The sequence below is a fragment of the Lepisma saccharinum genome, chromosome 6 (genome assembly GCF_977018435.1).
Source record: "Lepisma saccharinum chromosome 6, izLepSacc3.1, whole genome shotgun sequence".
Lineage (NCBI taxonomy): Eukaryota > Metazoa > Arthropoda > Insecta > Zygentoma > Lepismatidae > Lepisma > Lepisma saccharinum.
This window is the reverse complement of record NC_139234.1, coordinates 58,177,882-58,203,921: the sequence shown is the minus strand read 5'-3', so window position 1 is coordinate 58,203,921 and position 26,040 is coordinate 58,177,882. Positions and strand designations below refer to the sequence as shown.

Genomic DNA, 26,040 nt, shown 5'->3' with positions numbered 1-26,040 from the left:
CAAAGCACTAAATATATAATTACACACACACATGAAAATGTCTAGTGAATTTACTGGTCTTTTGAACCAAGTTCAGTAGTTCTGGTGTTGGCCGTCCACCATTTTAAATTATATCATTTTTTTCTGAGAAAGAATGGCAGAAAACAGTTTGGACAAAAGCTCTTTTATAGTGCAGGTGCTGGTATTTGTTCTATGTGTAGCGAATAAATGGAACGGTTTTAACTAGATATTATTGAATAATAGTGTGATATAATGACATAATATATTGTTACGTTATTGCATAGTGCATTCCGAAGCAATGCTTCGGTAGCTTACATTGTATGCAAACCACTGCCCATGTCCTCCATGGGTTGAAAACAACACAAGCATTTAAATGTCTCACACTTGCTTCCTGGCAGTTGGAGGTGCTTTATTGTTAAAATATTAAAATCGGGGAGTGCAAGGTCAAGAGAAAGAAGAAAAGACAAGACATAGTATTTTTATTCAAGAAAAGAATAAATGAGTAAAAAGGTCCAAGCAAGTTAGTGTGAATTTTTGCGTAAATGTTCCACATGAGAAATGCGACAATAATTTTTACTTTTTTCAGCTCCCTTTAAGGGGAAAAGTGACAATTTCGCACCAGTTGTGCATTTATTTCAATATTGTCTGAATGGCAATGCTACTGAAGAAAAGCAGCGGTGTTGAGGAGTCTATGAATTTCTCCACACGTTGAAAATGAAAGTGTTTCTTAAAGTTGATTATTAAGCTAGATACGATGTTTGAAAAATATGATGAGTAAGAATTTTCAGAAACCCATGTATTCCTTATGGGAAATCAACTTCAAGTTATGGCTAATCAAATGGAAGTTTCGACTTTTCCACCTGTCAATTACTACTTCAGTCTGTCCTTTTTCCATTGATATATTTTCTATGTCATCAGAAGTTTGACATTTCCAAGAGAACATATCAAATAATACTTCCATAAGTGCAATGCATTTCTCCTTGCCTTGTACGGCCATCCTGGCAGTGTTGTCAAACCTGATGTGCACAAATGAGCTAAATTTCACCGTAAATGCAGTAAAAACTTTCAACGGACTAGATTTACGAAACTGAATAAAGTGACTCCTAGTGTAATTTTAGGTGTGAAATGAGTGGGAGTTGGGGTGGGGGTGCTGTTATTACTGTTAGCTTTAAAGTAATGGCAATTTATTCTTAGTTTTTCACCGTCTAGATCTGGCGGCATCACCCATCACCGATGGTCATATTAAATCAAAAATAAAGGATTCCCAGATAACAATATTAAGTCCTCTTCACGTCACTATAAGAAAACTTAGCTGGTTAGGTAAGAGAGGGTGGGGCGACGAAGCAAATATAACAATATCACATGCAAAATGTATACTTATGGTAAAAATTGGTCTATGTACACCGGAGCCAGTGATAGCAGCATAGTGAGGCAGGGAGGCATGCACCCCAGTTCACAGCCAAACGAGTGCATGAAAGAGCCAGACCTGGCTCAAGAAGAACTAAGTTGGCAACAGTGATCTAGCCTCCACAGAGAGGACGGCAATGTGGAAATTCTTCCCTCATGCCCTTAAGCTGCTTGTTTGTTACTCCCCTGATTTGACGGATGTAACATTGAGAAGCATAAATGTACTTCTGTACACAGGAATATGCTTAGTACTCCCATAGCTATATAAATGTGCTATTAGAAGGGACATGTTAATTTTGTGTAATAAGTATAGTTTTTAAATCTAATTTAGTTGTTTATTCACCATTCACTGAAATGCCATTTTATATACTGCTTTTGATCCAGAAATATGCCCAGTTTTTGTACCGAAATCTTGATCTTTTATTCACCATATGTATGTGGCTCTAGTAATATTCATTAGAATAAAAAAAAACTTCCATTATGGGCTGACTTATTAGAAATCACTGACACAGAATAAAATCCCTCTTTGCATTCAGTCATGTACGTTGATATTTTAGTAGGTCATAAGTCATAATAGTCAGTTGGCCAAACATGCTAAATGATTAGGTTTGACTATGCTGTAAGCCCATATAATGATAACAGTTGTAATAATAGTATCAAATTAGTAAGGTAGTTGTCTCATTGACTGGTAACACTTCCTATGAAATCCATGCCATGCCATTGACTTTACCTGTACCAAAGATGAAAATAAGAATTCAGCAAAATGTTGAAACTTCTTGGGCTCCTGTGTAGCCAAATGGTTAATGCTCACACCTTTTGTGCAAGTGGTTCTGCGTTCGATTCCTAGTGGGCACCCCAAAATTTCAGCATTGGCTCAGGATCATGAGGACAATTTGGGATTTACTTGAAATAGAAGTTTCATGCTCCAGTTTCAAAAGCCAGAGAGTGCCAACGGAACTCAGTATGTCCACACATCACCCAACAAAAAGCCACTTGGCAGGCCTTGTCTCAAAGCGTTGTTGAATTATGGAGTTATTTTTTTTTTATTTGGAATTTTATTTATGCATTTTTCTTTAACTCTTCTATCTTGCATAGAATTTCAATATTTCTATTTCTTTTCAGTGAATTACACAATGCAGTTTTGAGTGGAGACAACGAGTTCCTGAAGAAAAAGCTTTCATATCTAATCACAAGGTGTTATACTTATATGTTTGATTCTCAAAATGAAAATGGACAGGTAAGTTATAGATATGCACCACTTTTTAATTTATTTTATAGTAGTGGAAGTGAATAACATTTGTTGTGTACAACATCAATTTCTTTGAACATGTTGATTGCTAAACAGTAAATAGGTAGAGGAATTGTTCTATTATTTACATGCACCATAATTCCACCAGTAATTCATAGGATATTCTGCCCCATGGAGAAATGATGAAATAAAACTGACTGGGGAAAAAAAACTCATTTTGAGAAAATAATCTTTCTTGCAAATATGACTACCACTTCATGTAATTTAATGCAGAGATGTTACAAGCACAGCATAGTGTAGAATTCATTGATAAATATAAATAATTACACACTTGTTCAAATCTCTGTCATGAAAAGTTTGTAGTATTCATTCAGCGGATAACAGTTTCACTGTGGATATGTCATGATTTATTTATCAATATTACAATTTTAATTGAAAACTTCCATTAAAAGGCAAATCTCTGGTGGGGAATGTAAGCCCTTTCTGAAAGTGAAATTTTTGTTGAATTACGTTCAGTCATATATGTTGATATTCTTTGAATTGGAAGCCAAAAATGTTCATCTGAATGAGTGTTCTAAATTATTGTTCAACTATACTGTAAAACAACATAATAATAATAATTGAAATAATAAAGTTTGACAGTCATGACACCGTGCCTCTGCCTAAATATATTATATTCTCAAAAATGAAAGCAGATTTTTTTAAGAAAATAAATACTGTATACATTTTAAGATAGTGCGTTTACTCACTTATTATAATTAAAGAAAAAATATGTAATAAACACTTACGTGAGTATCGTTGTTAAAACAATCTTGTAAACTGCGTTTCGCAGAGCTCGCTCCGCTTCTTCACGTTTCTTTTTAATCAGCACTTAAAGTACTTCGTCAAGTGAACAAATCCAGAATTACAGTTATGTAGTTTTACGTCTTTTAATCCAAAACCTTTTTACCCAATCCTGGATTTGTTTTGAAAATACTGCCTTGCTGAAACACAAAATTAAATGTAAAAAAGATGTTGATGTGGAATGATATACATCAAGTGTGTATTAACATTCAAAGTAGGAATTGTTTTATTGGGTAACTGTAATCTATTCAAAGAACAGTAATAATAATAATAATAATAATAAGTGTCCTTACCCCATCCCCACCAAAACTACAGTGTTGCACGATTGACAGTTGAAATCATTGCCACATCTTTTTTCCTCCTTTTATCTATCAGCAGCCAACCGTCCTCTGGGTATGGTCACTGCTCAAGGGAGCAAGGGAAGAACATCCACTGATGCCACTTTCTCCCTGTCTTGTTTTGGTGGAAGGGGGAAAGATGCTTGGCAACTCCAAACTAAAATATCTTTGTCAGTGTGTAATACACCCCTAGATTTATGGCTGTGGTTTTCTCTCCGATTGTGGGAACGGAGGACTTTTAAGAAAGTCAAATACAGATTGTAGAATTTTATATTCTTTTGCTACTGAAAGTTAGACTGCTTCCATTATCTATCTATATATGCATACATCCATGTCAGCAGTAAATCCATCTTCCTTTTAACCAAGTAACTATGTTTTAACGTAAGTTACGGTCATAACTACAAATCCTTTTCCATCCCTGATGAAGAACTCGGGACAGGTGTAAAATTGGGCTGAAAGTAAGGTGTGGCAATAAAGTTTCCGGACTCATGTTGTAACTCTTTTATTGAAAAAATCAGACAATCGAAATATTGTACCCTTCAATGTAGTCCCCTCCCCGATCCCTACCCCACTCCACGAGGATCTCCCACTGTTAGAAGCAGTGTTACAGGTCATTTTCTGATATGCTGTTCAAGAGTCACGTCGCTTTGGTTTTCACCGCGTCCACAGATTCAAACTGGGTTCCTTTTAGTGCAGACTTGACTTTTGGGAAGAGAAAAAGTCGCACGGGGCTAGGTCCGGTGAATACGGTGGATATTCCAACACTGGAATGTTGTACGGAAGAAAATGAAGAAAAATTAAGGAAAAAGAGCGTGAGATAAAGAGTCCAACCACATTCTATATGGAAGTAAATATGTTTAACCTTTTAGATGAAAGTACAGTTGACAAGGGAAAGCCACCTGCTAGAATGTTCCAGAACAACTTTCAAATAGTCTGGAGGGGAGTAATGTTTGTGTATATATACGTCCTGCAGAGTCTGAAGAAGACCTTGCTAGAAGATTGAAATGTTACGTGTAGTTTATGTTTTATAATAAAATAAATTTCTGCCTTGGTCAGCATATTGAGTTTTTCATATCATGGAAACAAGGCTTAATGGTGTATAATTCTTATGACACAACTGATTGACAGTCTGACCTTCAGGCACCCAGTCAATGACAAATTTTAGCGACCTTCTTGATACTCACTCCTGTTTTCGATGAGCAAGGGTGGCCTGTCGTGGATCGTCCCAGACACCTTCTCTACCCTCTTTAAACTTCTAAAACTACTTGAAAACTAGTGTGCGAAATAAACACTGATCCCTACAAATTTCTTTCAACTAATTGTAAGTTTCCATGGTGGATTTCTCGAGTTTTGTGACATTAACACGTTGTTCCACTTTCGAACTTAACATGATTCTGATGGAGCTCAGATGCACAACATGATTCTGATGGAGCTCAGATGCACAGTCCGCTTCTAACAAATACTACAGCCAGACTGTTCCACGCATGTGCGTAATAGTTTATGCGCAGACAGAGGATAGTCCACTGGTCAGTGTCCTACCCAGCTCTTTGTTATCCACGTGACCTGAAATGAATAAGAAAATCAATCCGGAAACTTTATTGCCACACCTCGTATATTGTATTGTAATGATGGAGAGATTCTCTCGGATATACTTCCATGTTTTGAGAGCTAACATCATTCCCATCTTCAGGAATTAAAGCACAGGGATGTATATGTAAACATTTTTTATGTACTTGGTGTGGGATGCCCATAGGGGAGGCAGCACCTAATTGGCATGCCGCGCATGTCAGATTTCTTCCATACCAAATGCATTAAAATCTGGTTTCATGCACATCTCTGCACTTTAATATCTGAAGATGGAAGAAGCATTCCATGCTGCCCTTCATTATTTTGCCACCAGGAAAGCTTGAAGAATTGTTGTTACAATATAATCCTGTAGTAGAATTTGTTAATATTTTTTTATTCATACTTGCAGTTAATTTTTTGTTACCATGCCACACAAAAATAATAAAATTCAGTTTTTAAAATTTATTTTCAGACTGCTCTTCACCTAGCTGTGATGATGAGAAATGTGGCAGCAGCGAAGATGCTGATTGATGCTGGATGCAATGTAAATGTGGTAGATTTTGAAGGAAACAGTCCCTTGCACTGTGCTGCTGCGAATAAGGACGATGAATGTTCTAAAGAGCTTTTAAGACAAAAGGACCACATTCAATTCAACACTAAAAATTATGAAGGCAAGTGTCTTTTTTTATTTATTATCTATCTTCTATTTCTATAAATAGTTGAGATGGTACAGATTAGCATTAAGGTACTCTATTGGTATTGGCTGATATAAGCACATCAGTGTATTGGTTTATCTGTAAAATTAATATTATTGAGTTATTAAACTTTAAATCACATTCATATCTCAGTACTATATCTGTATTAGTAACATTTTAAAGTTTTGAGTATTGTAAACACTTAGAAAGTTTTAAATGAATCACGACCCCTGTGTGGGAGACTCTGGGGAGCCTCTCATCAATGGGAGGAAGAAGTCAACCCTGGAGGGGTGAAGGAAGTTGGAGTGTGGTGCTGACCACATCAGCTTCATTAAGGTTTTAGAATGAGGAACCCTATGTACCTTTATTCGATGGGGAGGGCTTTATCCTTTATCTTCTACATTTTAGAACCTTTTAAAAGGGATATATTTAGAGATGATGCAGTTTTTCTTTGAGGATCATATTACAAATTTGAGTATGTTTCTTTGCTTTTGCATTGGCTACAGCTCATTTTGTATGCCACAAAATTTCAAATTTAAGCTTGATATAGAACAGGGTCATATTTATCTGTTCCAAAATCCTCCCATTAGTTTAGTAAAGGGTGTGTAAGGGGTGGTGACCTTCTGATAAGGCACCCATATGTGAACCTCACTTTCACACAGTACACCCCAGTAACTGCTTTTTGCAGGCCAACAAGGCTCTGGCATCTGGACCTATGGCCAGTATAATCCTTTGTATGGCTGTGTGTGTGTGTGTTGTCCTGTGTTTTGTCCTTCAATGTGCTGAGTGCCCCTTTACAGCCTCAGCTTTTTATTTTAGTGCTCAGGCAGTTTTATTTTAGTTATGGTAAGGGGCTGGGCCCCGTATAATGTGATGTGTGCAAAATAGCTTAAGTGTTTACATACCAATTAATCAATCATTTGGTTTAGTAAAGATTGTGCCTTAATTATATAATAAATAAATTGAGACAGAATTTGAAAGGAGTTTGCGAAAATTTAGTAATTTAGAACTTCTCCATTTGAGTAATTATTTCACAATCTGAGCATATTTATTCCATACACTATATTTTATGTGCCAGGATTTCTTCTTCTTCTTCTTCTCCCTTATGCCCAATTAGGCGTCGGGTCCTTTCAGCCACTTCTTGAAAGAAGTTCTATCCTGTGCCAGTCTTCCCTCTTTTCTGTGCCAGTCCATAAATGTACTGGTTCCAGTTCAACCTGGGTCGTCCCCTTCCTCTCTTTCCTTCTGGTCAGGCCTCAAATATTTGTTTCGGTTTACGCTCTTCCTCCATCCTAATAAGATGTCCAAGCCAGCCTAATTCCCTCTTCTCGATGATTTCAATCAGTGGTTCCTGATTCAGGCATTCTCTTCGTATTGTGTTTCGTATCATATCTCTCCTTGTCTTTCCTACAGTTTTTCTTAAGAATTTCATTTCAGTATCAGTAAGTCTGCTCTCCAATTTAGTTTGCATTATCCAGCTTTCTGATCCATATAATAGCGTGGGGAGATAGACTGTTTTATATATTTTCATTTTTGTTTCTTTACTAATCTCCTTTTTACCTATAATGGTGTTACTAATATTATAGTACAGATTATTTGCTTTCTGAATTCTGTGATTAATTTCAGAGTCCATTTTCCCATCCGCAGTTAGTATGGTTCCTAAATATTTAAACTGTTCTACTTGTTCTAAGGTCGTATTATTCCAATGAAGGTGCATCCTTGCTGGTTCTTGTTTAGTGAAGTGCATGACTTTCGTCTTGCTAACATTGATTTCCATCTTTCGTTCTTTGAATGCTCGGCCCCACTCGAGGACAGCATTTTGTAGGCTGTTGCTATCTTTTGCTAAGAGAACAATATCATCAGCGTATACTAATGTTTGTATCCATACCGGTTTCATCTTATAATTTCAATTTTACATTTTCTTGTTCTTCTTTTGCATTGCTTTATAATTTGATCCATGAATAATATGAAAAGAAGAGGACTAAGTCCATCACCTTGTTTTACACCTTTTCCCATATTAAATTCCTTGGAGGATTGTCCATTTATTCTAACAGTTCCTTTAACGTTCTTATATAGACTTTGAATTATTCTAGTCAGGATTTATTCTCTTATAAATAACTAATATTTCTTAACATGTTATTATGGAGAAGATAGACTCTCTCCATGAAGCTGTAGGGGAAGTAGGCCTAAAATGACATACTTTTTTGTAGAACGCCTAAAAATAGGACAAGACTACAGGTTAGAAGGCTGATTTTTATTGTAACCCATTCTTACATTCTTTAGCTACAATATAAAAATAATTAGAATGATATATGCTCCAAGAACAACTAATAATAATCGTTTGAAGTGCAAGATGCAATTTTTCAAGTACTGAAATAGTACACCTAAAATGACATACTGTGTAATTTTGACTGAATTCTTGTTTTAAGTCCACTTTATGCACAGAAAGGCTATTGGGACTGGACCTACAGTTTAAAGTTGGATCCGAACCAATATGTGCATCCACTGGGTATCAAACCCGGGACCCCTTGATTTCAAGTCGACAACACAAAGTATAAGATAAATGTTTCCTCATTTTCTCTATTAGGGTAAAATGACATACTGCAATTTTAGACTGATCAGTAATGTGTTGTTTTACCCAACAACATGAAAAAAGTTATGAGGTGTTTTTCATAGACGCCAATAGAACATTCCACGCGACAGTACATTATAATTTAAGCCATTAAACAGTATGCACAGAAATTCCTATTGTTAATCTGATAGTGTACAGTTTAAGATGTGCAAATACATTTCCTGTTACTTGCAAGAGAAAACTTCACCACCTACTTTTTAACAAAATCACTTGCCAACAACAGCACATTCGTCGTACACATTAGCTATTTCAGAGGTTCCAGTTTTTTTACATTGTGCATCGGAAGGACTGAATTGCCTTCGCCTGTAAACCTTCAAATTCGAGAAACACGCACTATGTCATTTTACCTGAGTATGTCATTTTAGGCCAGTTTCCCCTACTTGTGAAATATTAATGGAACAATGAGCCTATAATGTTTTTTTTCTGAAATGATTATATGAACATTGACAATAATATGTATCCTTTGGCTAGTGAAAATAGAATTCCTATCATTCTTAATCTATGTGACCATGTGTGGAAATATGGTTGAAACGCCATAATAATTTATTGTTTTTTGTTTTTAGGATTCACAGCCTTGCATGTTGCAGTTCAGAACAACTGTTTGCCAGTTGTAATATTACTTGTAAAGGCTGGAGCTGATGTCAACGAGACAAGCTTGTCTACACAATCAACTGCTCTGCACATGGCAATAGAAAATGATTGCATATTCATTGCTTCGTTCTTAATCACACAGGTAATTTTGCATAATTTTGTTTTTCCTCTGATCATCTTCAGATCATTCCGCTCAATGTCAGAGGGGTGTAAGGGGTGACCTTCTGGTAAGGCACCCAAAAGTCAACCTCACTTCCACATAGTACATCCCGGCAACTGCTTCTTGCAGGCAAATGAGGCTATGGCATCTGGACCTGCGGCCAGTATAATCTTCGTAGGACTATGTGTGTGTTGTCCTGTGTTTTGTCGTTGTGTGTGCTGAGTGCCCTTTTGCAGCCTCAGCTTTTAATCTAGGTAAGGATATTTTAGTCATAGCAGACATTAAGTTTTAGTTCTTCTTTAGTTGTGAATGAATTAGTTTTAAAAATTGACTAAGGAACTTTTAAGAAACCTTGTTTTATGGTGGACCTGCCTTATCTTTGATTTAGTTAAGGGGTTTATCCTCATATAACGTGATGGGTCGAAATAGCAGATGTGCTGAGGTGCCCATAATTTACAAATCAATCAATCAATCAATGCCCAGTGTCAGAATTAGTGACATTGGAAATTAAACATTCATCCTCCATAAATTTTGTTCCGGAACATTTATTTGGTTGCTTGGTAAATGTTATATTTGTATGCACATTTTGACTCTTTTTAGTACATAAAATACATAGGAGATATTAATTTCCTAACATTTTGGTGCATATCTTTGTTACATTAGTAAACTCTGCCATGTGACATGTACAGGGTCCTCCTTTCACCTTTGGGTGCCTTGACGGCGGCACGCTTGGCGTCCGCCCGGATGCCAACTCCCATCAAATCGCATGCGATATCTCCGCTATGGAAACAGCTAGCTTCAAAATGACTTCAAGTTCTCAGAATTATAGTTACAATTACATTCAAAATAAGCACATTAATTGTCACGGGGAATGTTGGAAATGTTGTCCTTGTGCATCCACTCGTTTTTGGCACGGTTTTAGGAAATTTGTGGGCTGATCCCGGAGATTTGTTTCAAATTTTATGCAATAATAGGCTAACGATTTGCCATAAAATGCCTTTTCTTGTTTCTTGGCCAGATAATGTAGGCGTTTATGTTTAAAAATCGTCTCGTGACATTTCTGAGTGGTATTCATTGATTGATTGATTGAGTTGGTGTTTTAAGTCCACTTTATGCACAGTAAGGCTATCAGGACTGGACCTACAGTTTAAAGTGGGATCTGAACAACTGTGCCTCCACTGGGTATGGAACCTGTGACCCCTTATCACAAGGCGACGATGTTACCACTACACCATCGAGGAGGCACAAAAGTTGTAAAAGAAAGAATGCATTGGCATCCTTTGAAATTATTTGTGCCTTATTAAATCAATATTGATTACAGCCTGCAAAAAATTGGATCCAAAAATTTTCTTGCTCGCAATGTATCATTGTTCTCTGCAATGCATTGTAAATTACCAGAAACACTATGTGCCTGAGTGAGTGGTATTCATGTTTCACAGGTATAGTGTTCTTTTGTGACTGTTTTAGTCACAAGTGCTTCTTTCGAAGATAACATCTTTTTCAGTGTCTAATCCTTGAAAATAATGAAAAATGTTCAGCACGTTTAGTTTGATTTAATTTAATTTCATTTATTTTACTTTGCTTTTTGTGCCACTTTTGGCTAATTTGCGAAGATGGGCATGAGTGATATGATGAAATTATGAATGAACACTCACAAAAATCCATGCCCAGGCCAGGAATCGAACCTGGGATCCATGGCATCGTAAGGCGATGTGCAGAACGATTAGTACCTATTTTATATTTTGTTATTATTTGCCTGCTTATTTTGCGAGTTTTTAGTGCCTATAAATCCTCATCCTGTTTATAAGCCCTTATTTAACCTCCCATAGATTTGTAATAGTGATGACTATGGATGGTGTAAATAATATAGGACACTGAAAAGTGTCATATAAAAATTATGTAACATTTTGAAAACAGTTAGTAATTAAACTTGCAAGAATTCTTTCAGTCTATAATGATGAAAACTTTTCTTAATCGCAGAGACTTTATTTCTAAAATGAAATATAACAGGCAAATTATCGGGTGGGCTTCAGCCCCACAGGCTCATTTAAGTTGACGCCACTGCCACTGTCCCCTATTTTTGTTTCACTAAACTACAATAATTTATTTACGCTGTGTGTACTTTTGGCTTCATGGCAATATTGGCGTCAAAAGCATAGGGAGGGGAGGGCATGGCCCTTAATAATTAAGAAAAAATATTTTGGAAGGTGGCAGATCGGACTCTTAGAGATGCCAATTTTTACTGTAACGACCTACTATGTTATGATAATTATTGCAAATTCATTCCTGCAACAAATACAGTTACAATCATTAAAGTGTCAATTACAATTATAATCAAAATAAGCACGTACCTTGTTACAAGAGATGCTGGAAATGGTGTCCTCCTGCATCCACACATTTCTGGCATCTTTTCAGGAAATATCATTTACACGCAACAGTTCAGCTTCTGAAATTGCTTCATTTTCTCTCCTGATATTCTTCAGTTCTTCTAATGTGTGGGGTTTTGTTGCATAGACTTTATTTTTCAATTTCCCCCATAGATAAAAATCGCATACGGTGAGATGAGGGGACTGTGGGGGTCACAATCCTTTGCTAATAACCCAGTCTTCAAAAATTTCCTGAATGAAATCCAACGACTCCTGAGCTGTGTGTGAAATGGCAGAGTCTTGTTGGAAAAACCCTGACTGGCATTCAATATCAACTAGTTGTTCGAAGAATGGTGTGAGTATGTCGTCCCTGTATCTCTGTGCATTTGTGGTATTTTCATAAAATATATGCCCTATAACTCTGTATGCATTTACTGCCCACCAAACACAGATTTTCTGGTCATGCAAAGGAGCTCCAATACCTGTTATTCTGTGACACAACATGGCCCCTTAAATGGAACCATGCTTCGTCAGACAAGAATATTAAACTTGGATCAATTACCCCACCATTAACATTCCCCAAAATCGAGTTACAGAAATTTACCCGACTGATTATTGCATGGTATCAGTTCCTGGACAACAGTGACCTTGTACGGTTTCAGTTTTAAAATTTTGGTAGCTTGCCATGCTGTTGTTTCGGAAATTCCTGTTTCCTGTGCAAGTCGTCGGAGCAATTTTTGAGGAGTGTGTTCTAATCTTTCTCCAACTTCGTCCAATTTATCCTTGGTAAGTACACACCGTTTTACCATTCGCTTCTTATCTAAAGTGAGAATCATAGAACTTAAGACCTTCTGTAAACAAAAGCACGTGTATCATAACAGTGTTGCCAACTTATGACAATAAAATTATCTACGTAGCCTACAAGGTGCAGAGAAGTTATATTTGTCAACAGACGCGTTATAGCAATGTTTCACTTGAGGAGGCCCTATCACTTGTTGGGAGTTAATTTGATACGTAACTTAAAAAGAACAATTAAATATACATCTTGGCTGCTCGGTGGCTGGGTGCAAGAAGAGATGATTACCCAAATGTGGAAGATAAAGTCTTAAATGTAAAAAATAAAGAACAAAATGTATATCTTATCCATGGGCGTCCGGAAGGGGGGGCAAGGGAGGCTATGCCCCCCTCCCTGAAAAATGAAAGTCAACCAAAAATTATATATTTTTCACATACAATTTAGTTTCAGCCACAATAATGTGTGTTAATTATTGCACGAACATGATAAATTCAAATTTAAGCAATGTTTTTTGAGGAAACAACACTACTATTGGGGAAAATGTGCCTTGTTTGCCCCCCCCCCCCTGGAAAAAATACCTCCCTGGAAAAAATCCTGCGGACGTCCATGATCTTATCCCATACCGGGTGTGACAGTTCAGTACCAAATGATTCTTCTTCTGTCGTCTATGCTTAAAAATCATATTTGCTAGGGAATTCGATGACACATTGAGATAAATGACGTTTTTAAAACAGCTGTTTATTGATTAAATTGATTGGGGTTTGAAAGTATGATTTATTATTACTATTGCACATAAGTAGACTGATAGATTTAATTTGATTAACTAAGTTCTTGAATCGTATTCATCGTCTCTGTAACTAATGACATAAAGTGCGTGTCACAGTGTGGGGGATCTACACCTCATTGTCGCACATTACAACATGCTCCAGAGTTTTCTTCAACGTCTCTAAAGTTATGCTATCCCAAAACACTCGTATGCCCTTTTCACCTCTATCTAAAATTCTGGGTTAAGCAGCAAAAACGCTGAGGGAGACTAAAACGGCAACTCAATGAACCATTGTCACTGGAAAGAAAAGTGGGGGAAGAAGACGGTAAGAGGCAGTCACATTTTATTGCACTCTACATATAAAATAAAATGTATATTTGCAGGGTTTTTTAAAAAAATTATCATGTTTTTCTTCTTTGTAGAGCGAAGGTGTTCATTTTCAATCAACCTCCACCCATACCCCTCTCGTGTCTTGCCCTCATCTCACCCTCACGGGCTGCCTTCGCCCTCCCTCATCCCCACAAGTCTTACAGAGTCTGAGGCTGTTTGTGAGGTCTGCAGTCATGAGGGTCGCAATCGATGGTGCAGACCTCTGCTATGGTCAGACCATCCGTCTCCCTTCACCCCACAGCACCCTCACTGACATCGTGAAATCAAATTATCATGTGCCGATATTTGCCACACCACTTCAGTTTCCTCACATTTTAGTGCGAAGGTATTGGGGTTGGCAACAACCTAATAGCGGATTTCTTCCGCCGCATATTTTAAAAAAGCTTGCCAATGCAAGAAAAATGTGTAAATTATCCTGGAATATGAATTTTAAAATAGCTTTTCATTAAAGGTTTCTGCTTATAATAATAATAATACGTGATGATTGTATGAATTACAACTGATCACGTGAGCGGCAAGAAAGTAGCACCAGTTTCAAATATGGCAACTTCCATGCATGCAGGAAGGTCTCCGTGTTCTCAGTTTCTTTCAGAAACATCGGCAAGGACAACCGTTGAAAAGTGGTGAGAAGCAGATTGTTCTGAACATTTATGCAACGTTCTGTCGGTGGCATCCTGAGAAAACAGTGAAGGAGGTGGTGAAGTTGGTGTCCGAGTGCAGTGGTGTGTCAGCGTCTTCTGTTTTCGGTGCGTTGAAAGAACGGAAAACGACTGGTGAAATTGTGACTCCCGGGAAGAAACACAACGTTGTTGCTTGTGTGAACAAGTACACCGATTTTGAAATAAGCGCAATACGGCGCAAAGTGCATTCCTATTTTTTAAATCAAGAACTACCCACCTTGCGGAAGGTATTGGCGGATGTTAATAACGATGAGGATCTCCCCAATTTTAGCGCGTCCATGTTATATCGCCTCTTGTTGGACGTTGGGTTCCTTTATGGGAAGCGAAGTCGGCAGACAGCACTCATCGATAGGGACGATATTGTTGTTTGGCACCGAAAATACCTCCGGTCCATAAGGGAACTGCGAAAGCAAAGTAAGAACATTTATTACTTGGACGAGACGTGGGTAAACGCAGGACACACTGTGAGCAAGGCGTGGCAGGATAGCACTGTCACCTCCAGGAAGAAAGCTTTTCTCGAAGGACTGTCAACCGGAATGAAGCAACCGTTAGGAAAAGGCAAGAGGCTCATCATTGTTCATGTTGGAAGTGGAAGTGGGTTCGTGGACAGTGCACAGCTAATTTTTGTGTCCAAGACTACAGGTGACTACCACGAAGAAATGAACGGTGATGTTTTTGAGGAGTGGTTTTCATCTGTTCTGCCAAAACTTGACCCAAACAGTGTTATTGTGCTGGATAATGCTCCCTATCACAGTGTGAAGTGTGAAAAGTTGCCAACCACTGCTTGGAAGAAGTCTGACATATTAGATTGGCTGAGCGAAAAAGGTGTTGTGCTTCCAGCTGACGTGCTCAAGGCCGAACTTTTCGATCACGTTTCGCGTATGAAGCCAAGCTACGACAAATACGTTGTCAACGAAATGGCAAGGAGAGCCAGGCACACTGTGTTGGGTCTACCACCTTACCATTGCAACCTGAATCCCATTGAAATGATATGGGCTCAGGTCAAAGGGTACGTTGTGCGCAACAACAAGACCTTCAAGTTGGACGAGGTCAAGAGACTGACTGGGATTGCCATGTCTCAGATTTCGGCGCGTAACTGGGCAGATGCAGTGCGGCATGTCATTGAAACCGAAGAGCGGAAATTGTGGGAAGTGGACAACCTAACAGATGATTTAAATTTGGAAAGATTCATTATCCAAGTTAATGACGGGGAAAGTGAATCTGAAGATAGTTGTGATGAAGATCTGACAGGCATCGAACCTCTCCCGTCGTCGGATTAAAGTAAGTAAATATTTTTCCCTTGCATAAATAATGTGAGTTCTTATTGTCGCTTCTTTTTCAGTGCTCAAGAAAGAGAAATGAACGGAGATAAACAATCTATTTTTATCTTTCGGCTTATCTTTGTCTAGTTTCTGCTAAAACTGGCGGGACATAGTTGGACAAAGGAGAAAAACAATTCTCTGCATGTCAACAAAATGGCAGCGGTGGCTCAGTCAGTAACGCGTCTGACTACCATGCTAAAGGTCCCGGGTTCGATCCCTATCCGGTTCAAATCCGGGAACTTTTCTAACGATGGAAGCGGCCCCAGCGCCCACCCAGCGTCGAATAACATGGGTACCTAGGGGAAACCCTGGGGGGTAAAGGCAGTCAGGGGCGTGATGCTGATCACATCACCCCCACTCACGACCGGATCAAGAAAGTGTGGGGCATTACCCCCACACCCCCTATATGCCTTCATGGCGTGGTGCTATGCACAGGGGAGCTCTTTACTTTACTTTTGCATGTCAACAATGTTGGGCAATAGCTTGGTGGAAGAGGTAGCAAGGAAACGAAAAGGCTTGAATTTACTGAATCGACTCTCTCGCTCTCTTAGTTTTACTTTGGCCCCATCATACTGAGAGAAAAAGGGGAGGAGGGACCCGTTAACCCAGTGTCAGATAAATGAATTTTTTGAAGTAAAAAATATGTTCATACCTGTACTTCAAGCTTCAACAAGAACATGTATTTAATCACACTTCGAAAAATTTTTTTGCTTCAATTTGTAGGGATGTCATAAAACATAGGGATACATTTTCTTTTCATGTAACGTATTCGGGTGAAATGCGAGTGAACAACAGCATATGATGACCGCGCCATCCATGAACAGCTGATGCGGAGTGATACGTTACTCGAAGTGAGACGGTTGTTTATAGAGGGTCGGAAGGTTCGTGATTCTGATTTTAGATCCTGTTTCCCTGAATTTGTTCACAAGGTTTTGCACGGTATTTCTGTGTGGAACAGGCACACCTGGGAATTCTGTTGAAAATCGTCTACGTAAGTTCCCACGAGAATTTGTAATCACATACGAATCATACATGAAAACTTTCTGTTGTAATGTGTACTTATGTCCCATTATTAAAACTATAGCAAAACGCATATCACACATAACCACTTTAAAAATACGATTGAACTGAGATCGCGAAGTTACTGAAATGGAATGGGGTTAAGAAAAAATTCACAAGTTATGCTCAAAACCATGTGTTTCAGTTGGCACTCTGGCCAACTTAAGTGTGTTAGGAAACTTAAGTGCCCATTTTAGCATGTCTTGTTACCAAAGCTACGCAAAGTTTCCTAAAAACATGCCAAAAAAAGTGTGGATGCACAAGGATAACATTTCCAACATCCCCCGTGACAATTAACGTGCTTATTTTGAATGTAATTGTAACTATAATTCTGAGAACTTGAAGTCATTCCAAGCTAGCTGTTTCCATAGCAGAGATATATCGCATTCAATTTGACGGGAATTGGCATCCGGGTGGCCGCCGTCAGGCACCCAAAGGGGAAAGGCGGACCCTGTACATTTTCACTTGCTCAATCATGAATTGAGATTTCTACAAAACTGATTTCAATATTCTCTCGAACCAATAAAAATCTGAGTGCTTCTGGTAGCACTATCTGGCAAATGAATTTTAGCTAGGACACCAGGCTGATATAAATGTTTGGGTATCTGACAATCTTTTGAAAGTTACTTCTTTACAACTAACGAGTTACACGTCTTCGGTTCGGTCCATCATCACGTTGAGAAGGTCCTTTCATAATTTTATTTTATCTGCAAGCCAAGAGGATGACAAACATGTGACATCACTGTGGAAGCAGGCTTCTTCTCTGCTTTTGATAATTTATTATGCCTCCCCGATGGCCTGGCGGTAACTTTGTCATCTTGTAATCAAGAGGTCCTGGGTTCAATACCTGGTGGAGGCACATAGTGATTTTAGATCCCACTTTAAATTGTAGGTCCAGTCCCAATTAGCGTAATTGTGCTTAGGGTGGACTTAAAACCTGTAAAACATATAACAGTAGGATAAATTCAACAAAAACAAAAAAGATACAGTTATGCAGGGTATCCAAGAAGTCACACAACTGAGACTTTGAGTGTACGTAAGTTTTGTACAAAAAACGATAGAGACATGAAACTTACACTGGTAGATAGGTAGGTTAGTTTTTTTGTACAATAAATTTCAATTCTTGTATTTCATCTAGGCATTAATTGAATAACATAGCCAAATGTTGGGCACACCTCTTACTGCCCTCTTGACAACCACTGTTGTCAGTACACCTCGTATTTTTTTTAAACATGATTTTTTAAATCATCTATAATGCATAAAATGTATAAAAAATTGTTGTTCTTTTATCATTTTGATACATACCCACAGAGACCATTAATATACATTGAAAATTATTGCAAGCAACTCCACAGCTGTTTTTTTTTCATGTTTGTTTTTACTTCATACAAAAACTTTTTTACATCTTAGTAATTTTTTTGCATACTGAATGTTCACATAGAGCATGATTTGCTTGTTTAATGTTTCAAAAATATCCACACAGACAAATTTACTATGCAGTGCAAGTTTCATGTATCCATCGCTTTTTGTACAAAAGTTACGTATGTTCAAAGTCTTGGTTGTGTGACCTTTTGGACACCCTTTACAATGAACCTTGACAATAATTGTATATTGTTGTAGCCTAACAACTCTACATTGCCACTCTCTTAATCTTAATATCATAGACCCCAACAATGTAACATTATTGACAAAACTCATTGTATAACTTGATTCTTTTGTGTTTGTTAAATTTATTGAACTGTTATAACTGGAACATTCATCAAACTACAAATAAAATATCTCCATATGTATATATATATATACAAAAAAAAACATCAAGTGGTGTTCTTGAGAGAAGCTTGTTTCAGTTTTAATGTCAGTTCAATAAGATTAGCTTAGCACCAGGCCCCCTCCTGAGAGCCTGCTTTGCCCCCTGTGAAAAATACAGAACACATTCCTACCTGGAATTCTCACTAATCTTTACAATTATATCATGTGTTACTCTAGCAACATAACAATGACACTTATTGATTTTGTGATTTATGAAGATGTGTGATTTATTAGGGTGTATGAGATTCCATATAATGTCGTATCATCATTGGGGGAAAAATCCCTTCCAGATTCAGACTTTGGGAAATGATTTCACAATTTTCAATATCTTGAACAGTTGTGACATTTTGAGTAGTCTTGTATTAAAGGTGCCTAATGTGTTCGGATGTTTTTCTTGGATGTGTTGCTATGAACTTGGAACTGTTTAAATTTTTGTTTCCCAAGTCTGCCTTTTGGTAATAGTGATTCATGTGGTAGAGAGAGAGAGAGAGAGAGAGAGTGGATATTTGATTTTTTTTACTAGCGTTGCTTTTCTGCCACTTCTAGCTATTTGCAACAATGAGTGATGACGTGAAATTGAGGAAGAGGCACTCATAAGTAATGCCGTAACCAGAGGGGGACATGGGGCATGGAAGTCCATATTAGGAGAAGCAAACATTGAAGTAAAAAAAAAACAAGACTAGGAGAATCTAAGAATAGCAGGACAATTATATACTCATGATAGAATTAGTTTTTACGTGTTACTTGCATTTTTCTTCCAGATGGCCAAGCGCACTTGCAAGGGGCACAGAAGGGCAATTGCCCCCCCCCCTTGATTTAAAATTATATACAAATAAAAATACATTTCGTAAAATTTTCTTGCTCGGTTCGCTCGCAATGTCTGCTATTCTTATAGTCCAAGTTCAAAGCCATAGCTATGGGGCAGCGGGAGTCGGCCCTGGGAGCCAAACGACAAACGATCTTTATGAAAAAAGAAAATGTTAAAGAGAATGCCATTACGCCCCGTAAAATAGTTTGCGCTCTATTATAACAATTTCTTTCTATGAAACTTGAATTGAAATATCACTGATGACACTGTAATCCAAGAAGTCATTGATCAATCAAGGGATTCCTATTTGTTTGTCAGGTGTCAAAACATGTATTTCAACTAGCAGTATAATACAATTCACACAATATTTTGCAAAATGGTTAACGTAAACAGTAGGCAAACATTGTCTGTAGTGATGCAAGTCCCATTTCAAGGAAATCGAGTCCGTGGTGGACTAAGGGACCCATGTTTTAATGTTTTAGCAAGTACAAAAAACTGTTACACAATTCATCAAAGTGTAGATAATATGTAACCATTATTATTTTATTAATTCGATTTTTCTTGCAAAACACAACCCAATGGTGTTTTTGGATTCTCGTTAAATTCCTTTGTGCATAATAATCTTGCATTACTGGAAACTAGAGGGAATCATTATGATGCATGATTTATAAAGTGCTCCCATAATCAGTACTGCAGAGAGGCCCAAAGCTGTTGGTACATATTAATCATCTATTAACATTATCGACCTGTAAATATCAAGTAGATACAGTCCCTAGCCTATTTATGTTAAACTTTATATTCTTTGGCAACCTGGAAAGGTATCGACGTTTTCCATGCCCTTTTAATCAAGGGTCGACGGAAGAAAATAAAATTCAAATTCATTATCGAAATATTGCTATTTGATGTTGCTCGAAGTTTTTTTTTGTTCGTTGCAGTTTCAAGATATCATCCATCTTCTGTTACTTATCTCCTTTGGGGGAGGGGGCAAGTGCCTCTGTGTACCCTGCTATATCTGCCAATGCGACACAATATATTAAAAATTTGCCGCCTCTAGGATTGACTTTGCCCACCTACAGAGAATTCCTGGCTACGGGCCTGCTTAGCACTGCATTTGCCTGTTGTTCTTCTGTACAGTACAGGAGTTATTCTAATAAAAGTGAACTACAATTATTGTAAAAAATGGTATGCACTGTTCTGTATGATGTTCCAGTTAAACAATGACTTCTTATCTTTCTTGTGCAGACCAATGCCAATGTCAATCTGCAAGATTCTGAAGGCAACACCCCTCTTCATTTGGCATGCAAAGTGCTAAATTCAGATTTGTGTAAACTTCTACTCCAAAGGAAGGTAAGTCTGTTACCATACTCAAGCATAATGTTCTGACAAATTATTTTCTCTAATTTCTGAAATTAATGTTATTTCCTTCTCAAATAATTCAAAATAAAGCATTGCAACAATATTGGAGTACAGGGTGAGCAGTCTTTCCCTAATTTCCAACATTTATTATACAGAAAGGAGGATAGATAGAGACTTTTTTTTTTTAAATGTATCACTCCCCATTTCATAGATGTACGATAAACTTGGTAACACTACATCACATGCTCTGACGTCACGCTACGTAATCTCGTGTCCGAGCCAGGAGAATCGCTCGACCACTTGGTCTTCACACACGCACACACACACCGGGGGAAAGTTCTACTGCAGTTAAGTATTTCAATTAAACTATGAATTAATCAATAACATAATCCACGTTAGTCTACTTATCGGCCATTAGGGCTAAAAATAACCTACTTAAAATGGGGGTTTATTTTTTATTTTTTTCTTAAATTAAACATCCATAGTTTTTTTACGGTGCCAAAAACTCAAAGATTATTTACTGGTTATTTATATAAACGTTAGTGATGTTAGAATTCTTGTTATTAGTAATTACTATTTACTTGTTAATGCTTTGGTTGTAATAGACATGAAATTGAAAATATACCCTTGCTTATAATTTATAATTATTTACTAAGGTCTATTGCTCTCACTACTAGGTACATAGTTCTATGGCTAGGAAAGTGAGGGCCCAGTCTACCTATCCACTGCGTGGTACGATGTTTGCACATAATTTGCTTCCTAATAGAGGCAATACGTGGGGATGTCCTAAATGATACCAAAACTCAAAAAGCTTTGTTTTGCTAAGCACAGATATGTTTTTCAAATGTCCCCCTCCCTCCCAAAAAAAATCACAAGTTGATGTTTTGACTCCAACATGTGCATCAATTGTTGCATGGAGAATATCTAAACGACAGAGGCGTGGCATGCATGTAGCCGGTGTTACCGCAGGTAACAGCAAAATGTAAAGAATTAAAAAGTTGTTTCAATTAAATGACAACATTGTTAAATACGTTAATGAACACCGTTGCCGTCGAGTAGATATTGCCTAGGACATTTTTTCTGCTACCGACGGAAGCGAAGAGGGAGGCCGTTCCACTAACCTGAAGAGGCAACAAGGGAGAAGACGGCGCCAATGCAGGGAAAGAGCGGGGAAGGACTTTGGGGCATAGTGTGCTACGGGGTTATTCATATGCCTGTTAAGGGGCCCTGTTGCCATTCAGACCTAACGGAGCAGCCAGTGTTGCCACATCCGATTGGCAGAAAAGAGCTATATCCCGCCTAAAATAGGAATACACTTTCTGTGAAGCAACTGCAGAGCCAAGGCTGGATTGAACTACAACTGAGACCAGTTAGGTAATAGATGAAAATATAGTTCCTTGGTGTGATTCGTGATTTGGACAAACCTTGCTCCAAAATACTAAGTTGGCAACAGTAGTACGTACAGCTGGGTTTCCCTTCCATGAAGGAGCAGAGTTCTGTCGTCTGCTCAGTGCTCACCACACAAACGTCAAACTGACCTGAGAAAAGTGTGGCTCTTCTTCATCCCCTTCGCAGTTCATTGCAAAGAAACGGAGACAGATGAAGAATTGACAAGGTTCTACCACTATTCATTGGATTTTCGTGTTAGTTCTTTCTAGGAGTGTTTGTGGCTAAATCACTGTGCTGATTGCAAAACAAGAACGAAATGAACAAATATCTAGCTCGAAGACATGTTTTCTGTACCAAATAGGGATGGGGGGGTGTAATAACGTCTAGCAGGCATAATTGTCATACTCATAGCCGGTAACACTTTTTAAAAAGTCACGCCACGCCTAAACAATATTAAATTTCTCTACACGTGTTGGACAACATATCATCAGAAACCGTCGCTAACACAAAACTGTGTGTGTGTGTGTGTAAAATTTTAACCATCATTCCCTTAGGGATTCCAGGCAGTGTTGTTAATGGTCCAGGAACCCATGAATTCTAATGGGTTCTATTGGGTTTTGTAACAGAACTGGAACCTTTTTCTCACCCATTTTAAATTTGGTCCATGTTGCATATTGTTTTATTGAATGTGGAACTTTGACCGTATTTAAATTGATCTGGAAAAAAGGTTCCATGACTGTATTTAAATTGATGCAGAGAAAATGTTCCTGGAACATATTTAAATTGATCTGGAAAAAACGTTCCTGGACAGAATTCAAATACTTTATAGATAAAAAGGTTCTTTATGGACCAGAACCCATTTACGCTTGCTGATTTTCTCTTCTGGATCAGAATTGAATTTATTTAGAATTCCTAGACCCTTTACAATCCTGATTCCAGGTACTTTTCCGGCATGATTCGTTGATTTCTGAGGACTATGCTGAAACACGATGCACACTGCATCTACAGTCCCTTCACTCACAGCAGGTCTACCTGTTCTGGTCATGTCACCCACACTACCAGTCTCCTTAAACGTTGCATACCATGCTTTGATTCTTTTATCATCTGGACGGTCTCGTCCATACTACATTCTGAACTGTCTGTGGACTGTCACCGGCAATTTACTTTCATGGTACCACAGAACTCACTGCTTCTTCTCCTTCATTCGCTGAAACAGATGATCGCAGCTCTACTGACAACAACCCAAAAATACTTGATGAGTCAGACTACGTAACGGCACAACATTCGTGTTTCTGTCTGTCATAGTTTTGAAGATATGATTTTTCTTAATCTGGGAAAGACTTTGTGCTCACCAGGTATATTTATTCCTTGCCCTCCCTGAGAAAGTGTTTGCTTGCCCTGGGAAAAAAAGTTTTGCTCCCCCTGGGAAAAAGTCTGGATACGCTTATGTAACTTGTCACTTACTTTTCTCAATTTCCCAATACATCACTTGTATTTATTTGCCAAGAGATACATATAGAATGGAAGTAAATGCCTCATCCTAAATATGGAATATGTATGGAGAAGATGATCTGACAACATTGCGATCATACTATTGTAAACTTCCTCTAAACTTTATCAATGCATAGGGTGAGCCTTACTGGATAATTTTTGACATGCTTTTGTTATAATTTTTCTTAGTGTTTCTTATGTGGATGTGACTGCAGAAAGTTGAGATAAAAATTTGTTTCCAGTATGCCCTTTAGATGCAATTTTTACTGAGGCTTTGATTTTATTTTTCATCTGTATATACTTAAAATTGTGAATTGAAATAAACCTTGGTTGATTGTTTATTGTTATTTTTCAGGCTGACCCTTCCATACATAACTATAGTATGTTTAGTGATGTTTCTAATGGGAGTGATTGGGATTCTGATGGTGATTCTGACAGTGATTCTTCTACTGAGAGCGTATGGGCTGAAAATGCTGGTAATTTTAGCACCAGAGAAGAAAATTTTGCTCAACTGCCAACATACTTTACGAATGAGTATGAACCAGTAAGTATGCAAGATAAGAAGAAACAAATTTCTTGACCAATGAAGTCTTCATTATGCTCTTTTATTTCTATCTGTGCCTGTACGTAATATTCCAAATCCAATGCTTTGAAAGTAGTTACTGAAATTTCCCCTTCAACTGGATACTTTTCAGTATCACACTGATCTTTATAAGCTCTAAAACCAGGGAGGTTGGAACCGGGTGGATGGGGGGTAGGGGGGCAATTGCCCCCACTCATCATCGAGGGCCAAAATAGTATTCCCCCCCCCCCCTGGTCACATGGTAAAAATGAGACTAATTTTTTTTCCAATTTGTGTTTCGATTTGAAAAAATTCGAAAAATATTTTTGCACTAGTTAAATGAACGTGGACTCAAGTTTCGATACCAGCAAGAATTACGTGACAGAAAGATCCATGTGCAGATAGGAATTGCAGCCACATCTCCGCAAATCAAGTGTAAGGTGGAATTATCCTCTTAGAAATTCACCGCTTCCATTTTACTGACAGATGTGAAACAATAAACGCCATGTACCCCGATGGGAAGGGGGCAGAGAGCAGCCTCATTTGAAATCTCTTCTTTTCCATCTGCAACTACATTCCATGGATGCAAGGGCTCCGAACCAGGGGGACAGGTGGAGCTTGAGCCTTGTAGGTAAAAAGGTGAAGGTGGGAAAAGAAATCGAGATGATGCAGTGGTCCAGTGGGTAGAGCATCTGACTGCCACGTGGAGACTCTGGTTCAATTTCGGTGGTGGGTGATCTAAGGTCGGAATTTTTCCAGCCTTATCTCCGCAAAAAGCGGCTCCCAGGCTCACCCAGCCTAAAATGAATGGGTACCTGGCCAGGGGGTAAATGAAGCTGGAGCATGGTGCTGATCACATCATCTCCAAAATGTCAAAGATTGAAAATGTGTGGGCTCTACCCCCACATCCCTTAAATGTGCCTATATGGTATGGAGTTATTAGCATGGGTTAAAAAGCAAAATCACATGTGAACATAAGAATGAATGGTGTTACCTCTCCGAGGTCGAAAACTAAGCCAGCCCTAAACATGACGTTTAAAACAAACAGTAAACTTTTAATAAATCTAAATGGCCATGAAATTAAAGTTCCTACCTTGATTGTTCCGCCTCTACCCACAAGTGCTTTCAGCATGGTTGTGTCCCAATTGCAAACACGCAAAAGTGAGAAATAATTTCATGTCCTCATTGCGAACACATGGAACTGAAAACCTGTTTTCAAAACCAGATAAGGTAGTGAAGCAGAGAGACTGTTAGTTTAACTAACAACAATAGCCAGCCTGATTGACTTCTGCTTTGTAAATACCTCTAAGGTCATTTCACCCTTTCAGTCTGTCGACATAATCTGACTTTCATTCGTGTGTTGATGACTTGATAACCCCTTGGTGCCTTAAGTGATGTGAAACTGCTTCGACAGGAAAGACCGGATAACTGACGTAGTGGAGGAATGGAGCAGCAAAATCAACAGTGACCCAGGTAGTCACATCCGAGGGTGGAATACCTTATATAAAACTTAAAGGCTAAGGAGAAAAGTCTAATGGCATGATTCTTAGGATGGAAATGAGGCTGGAAGAAAAAAATATGTTTTTGTTTCTTGGAGAGGAGCACTAACAAGTATATGGAGAATGGTGGTATTCCTAAATTGTTAAGAACAATGTCATGTTTTGAAATTTGAATTTGAAATTTAGATAATGTTAAAAATTGTAATATTAAATGACGAAGCTCTTTTCAGTTAAGAAGTGTGCAGTACATATTCCTATAAAAAAAA

The 26,040-nt window shown here is 38.0% G+C and overlaps 1 protein-coding gene across 2 annotated transcripts in view; it reads left to right on the top strand.

The window, feature by feature from the left end:
- LOC145988801 (nuclear factor NF-kappa-B p105 subunit-like) overlaps positions 1 to 26,040 on the top strand; it is a 114,244-nt gene that overhangs the window by 69,151 nt on the left and 19,053 nt on the right. For both annotated transcript variants that reach the window (XM_083123994.1, XM_083123993.1), the window contains exons 14-18: positions 2,530 to 2,644; positions 5,876 to 6,074; positions 9,294 to 9,463; positions 20,720 to 20,824; positions 24,069 to 24,257. In XM_083123994.1, the coding sequence (XP_082980120.1) occupies positions 2,530 to 2,644; positions 5,876 to 6,074; positions 9,294 to 9,463; positions 20,720 to 20,824; positions 24,069 to 24,257 (778 nt within the window). The remainder of the gene's footprint in view (positions 1 to 2,529; positions 2,645 to 5,875; positions 6,075 to 9,293; positions 9,464 to 20,719; positions 20,825 to 24,068; positions 24,258 to 26,040) is intronic.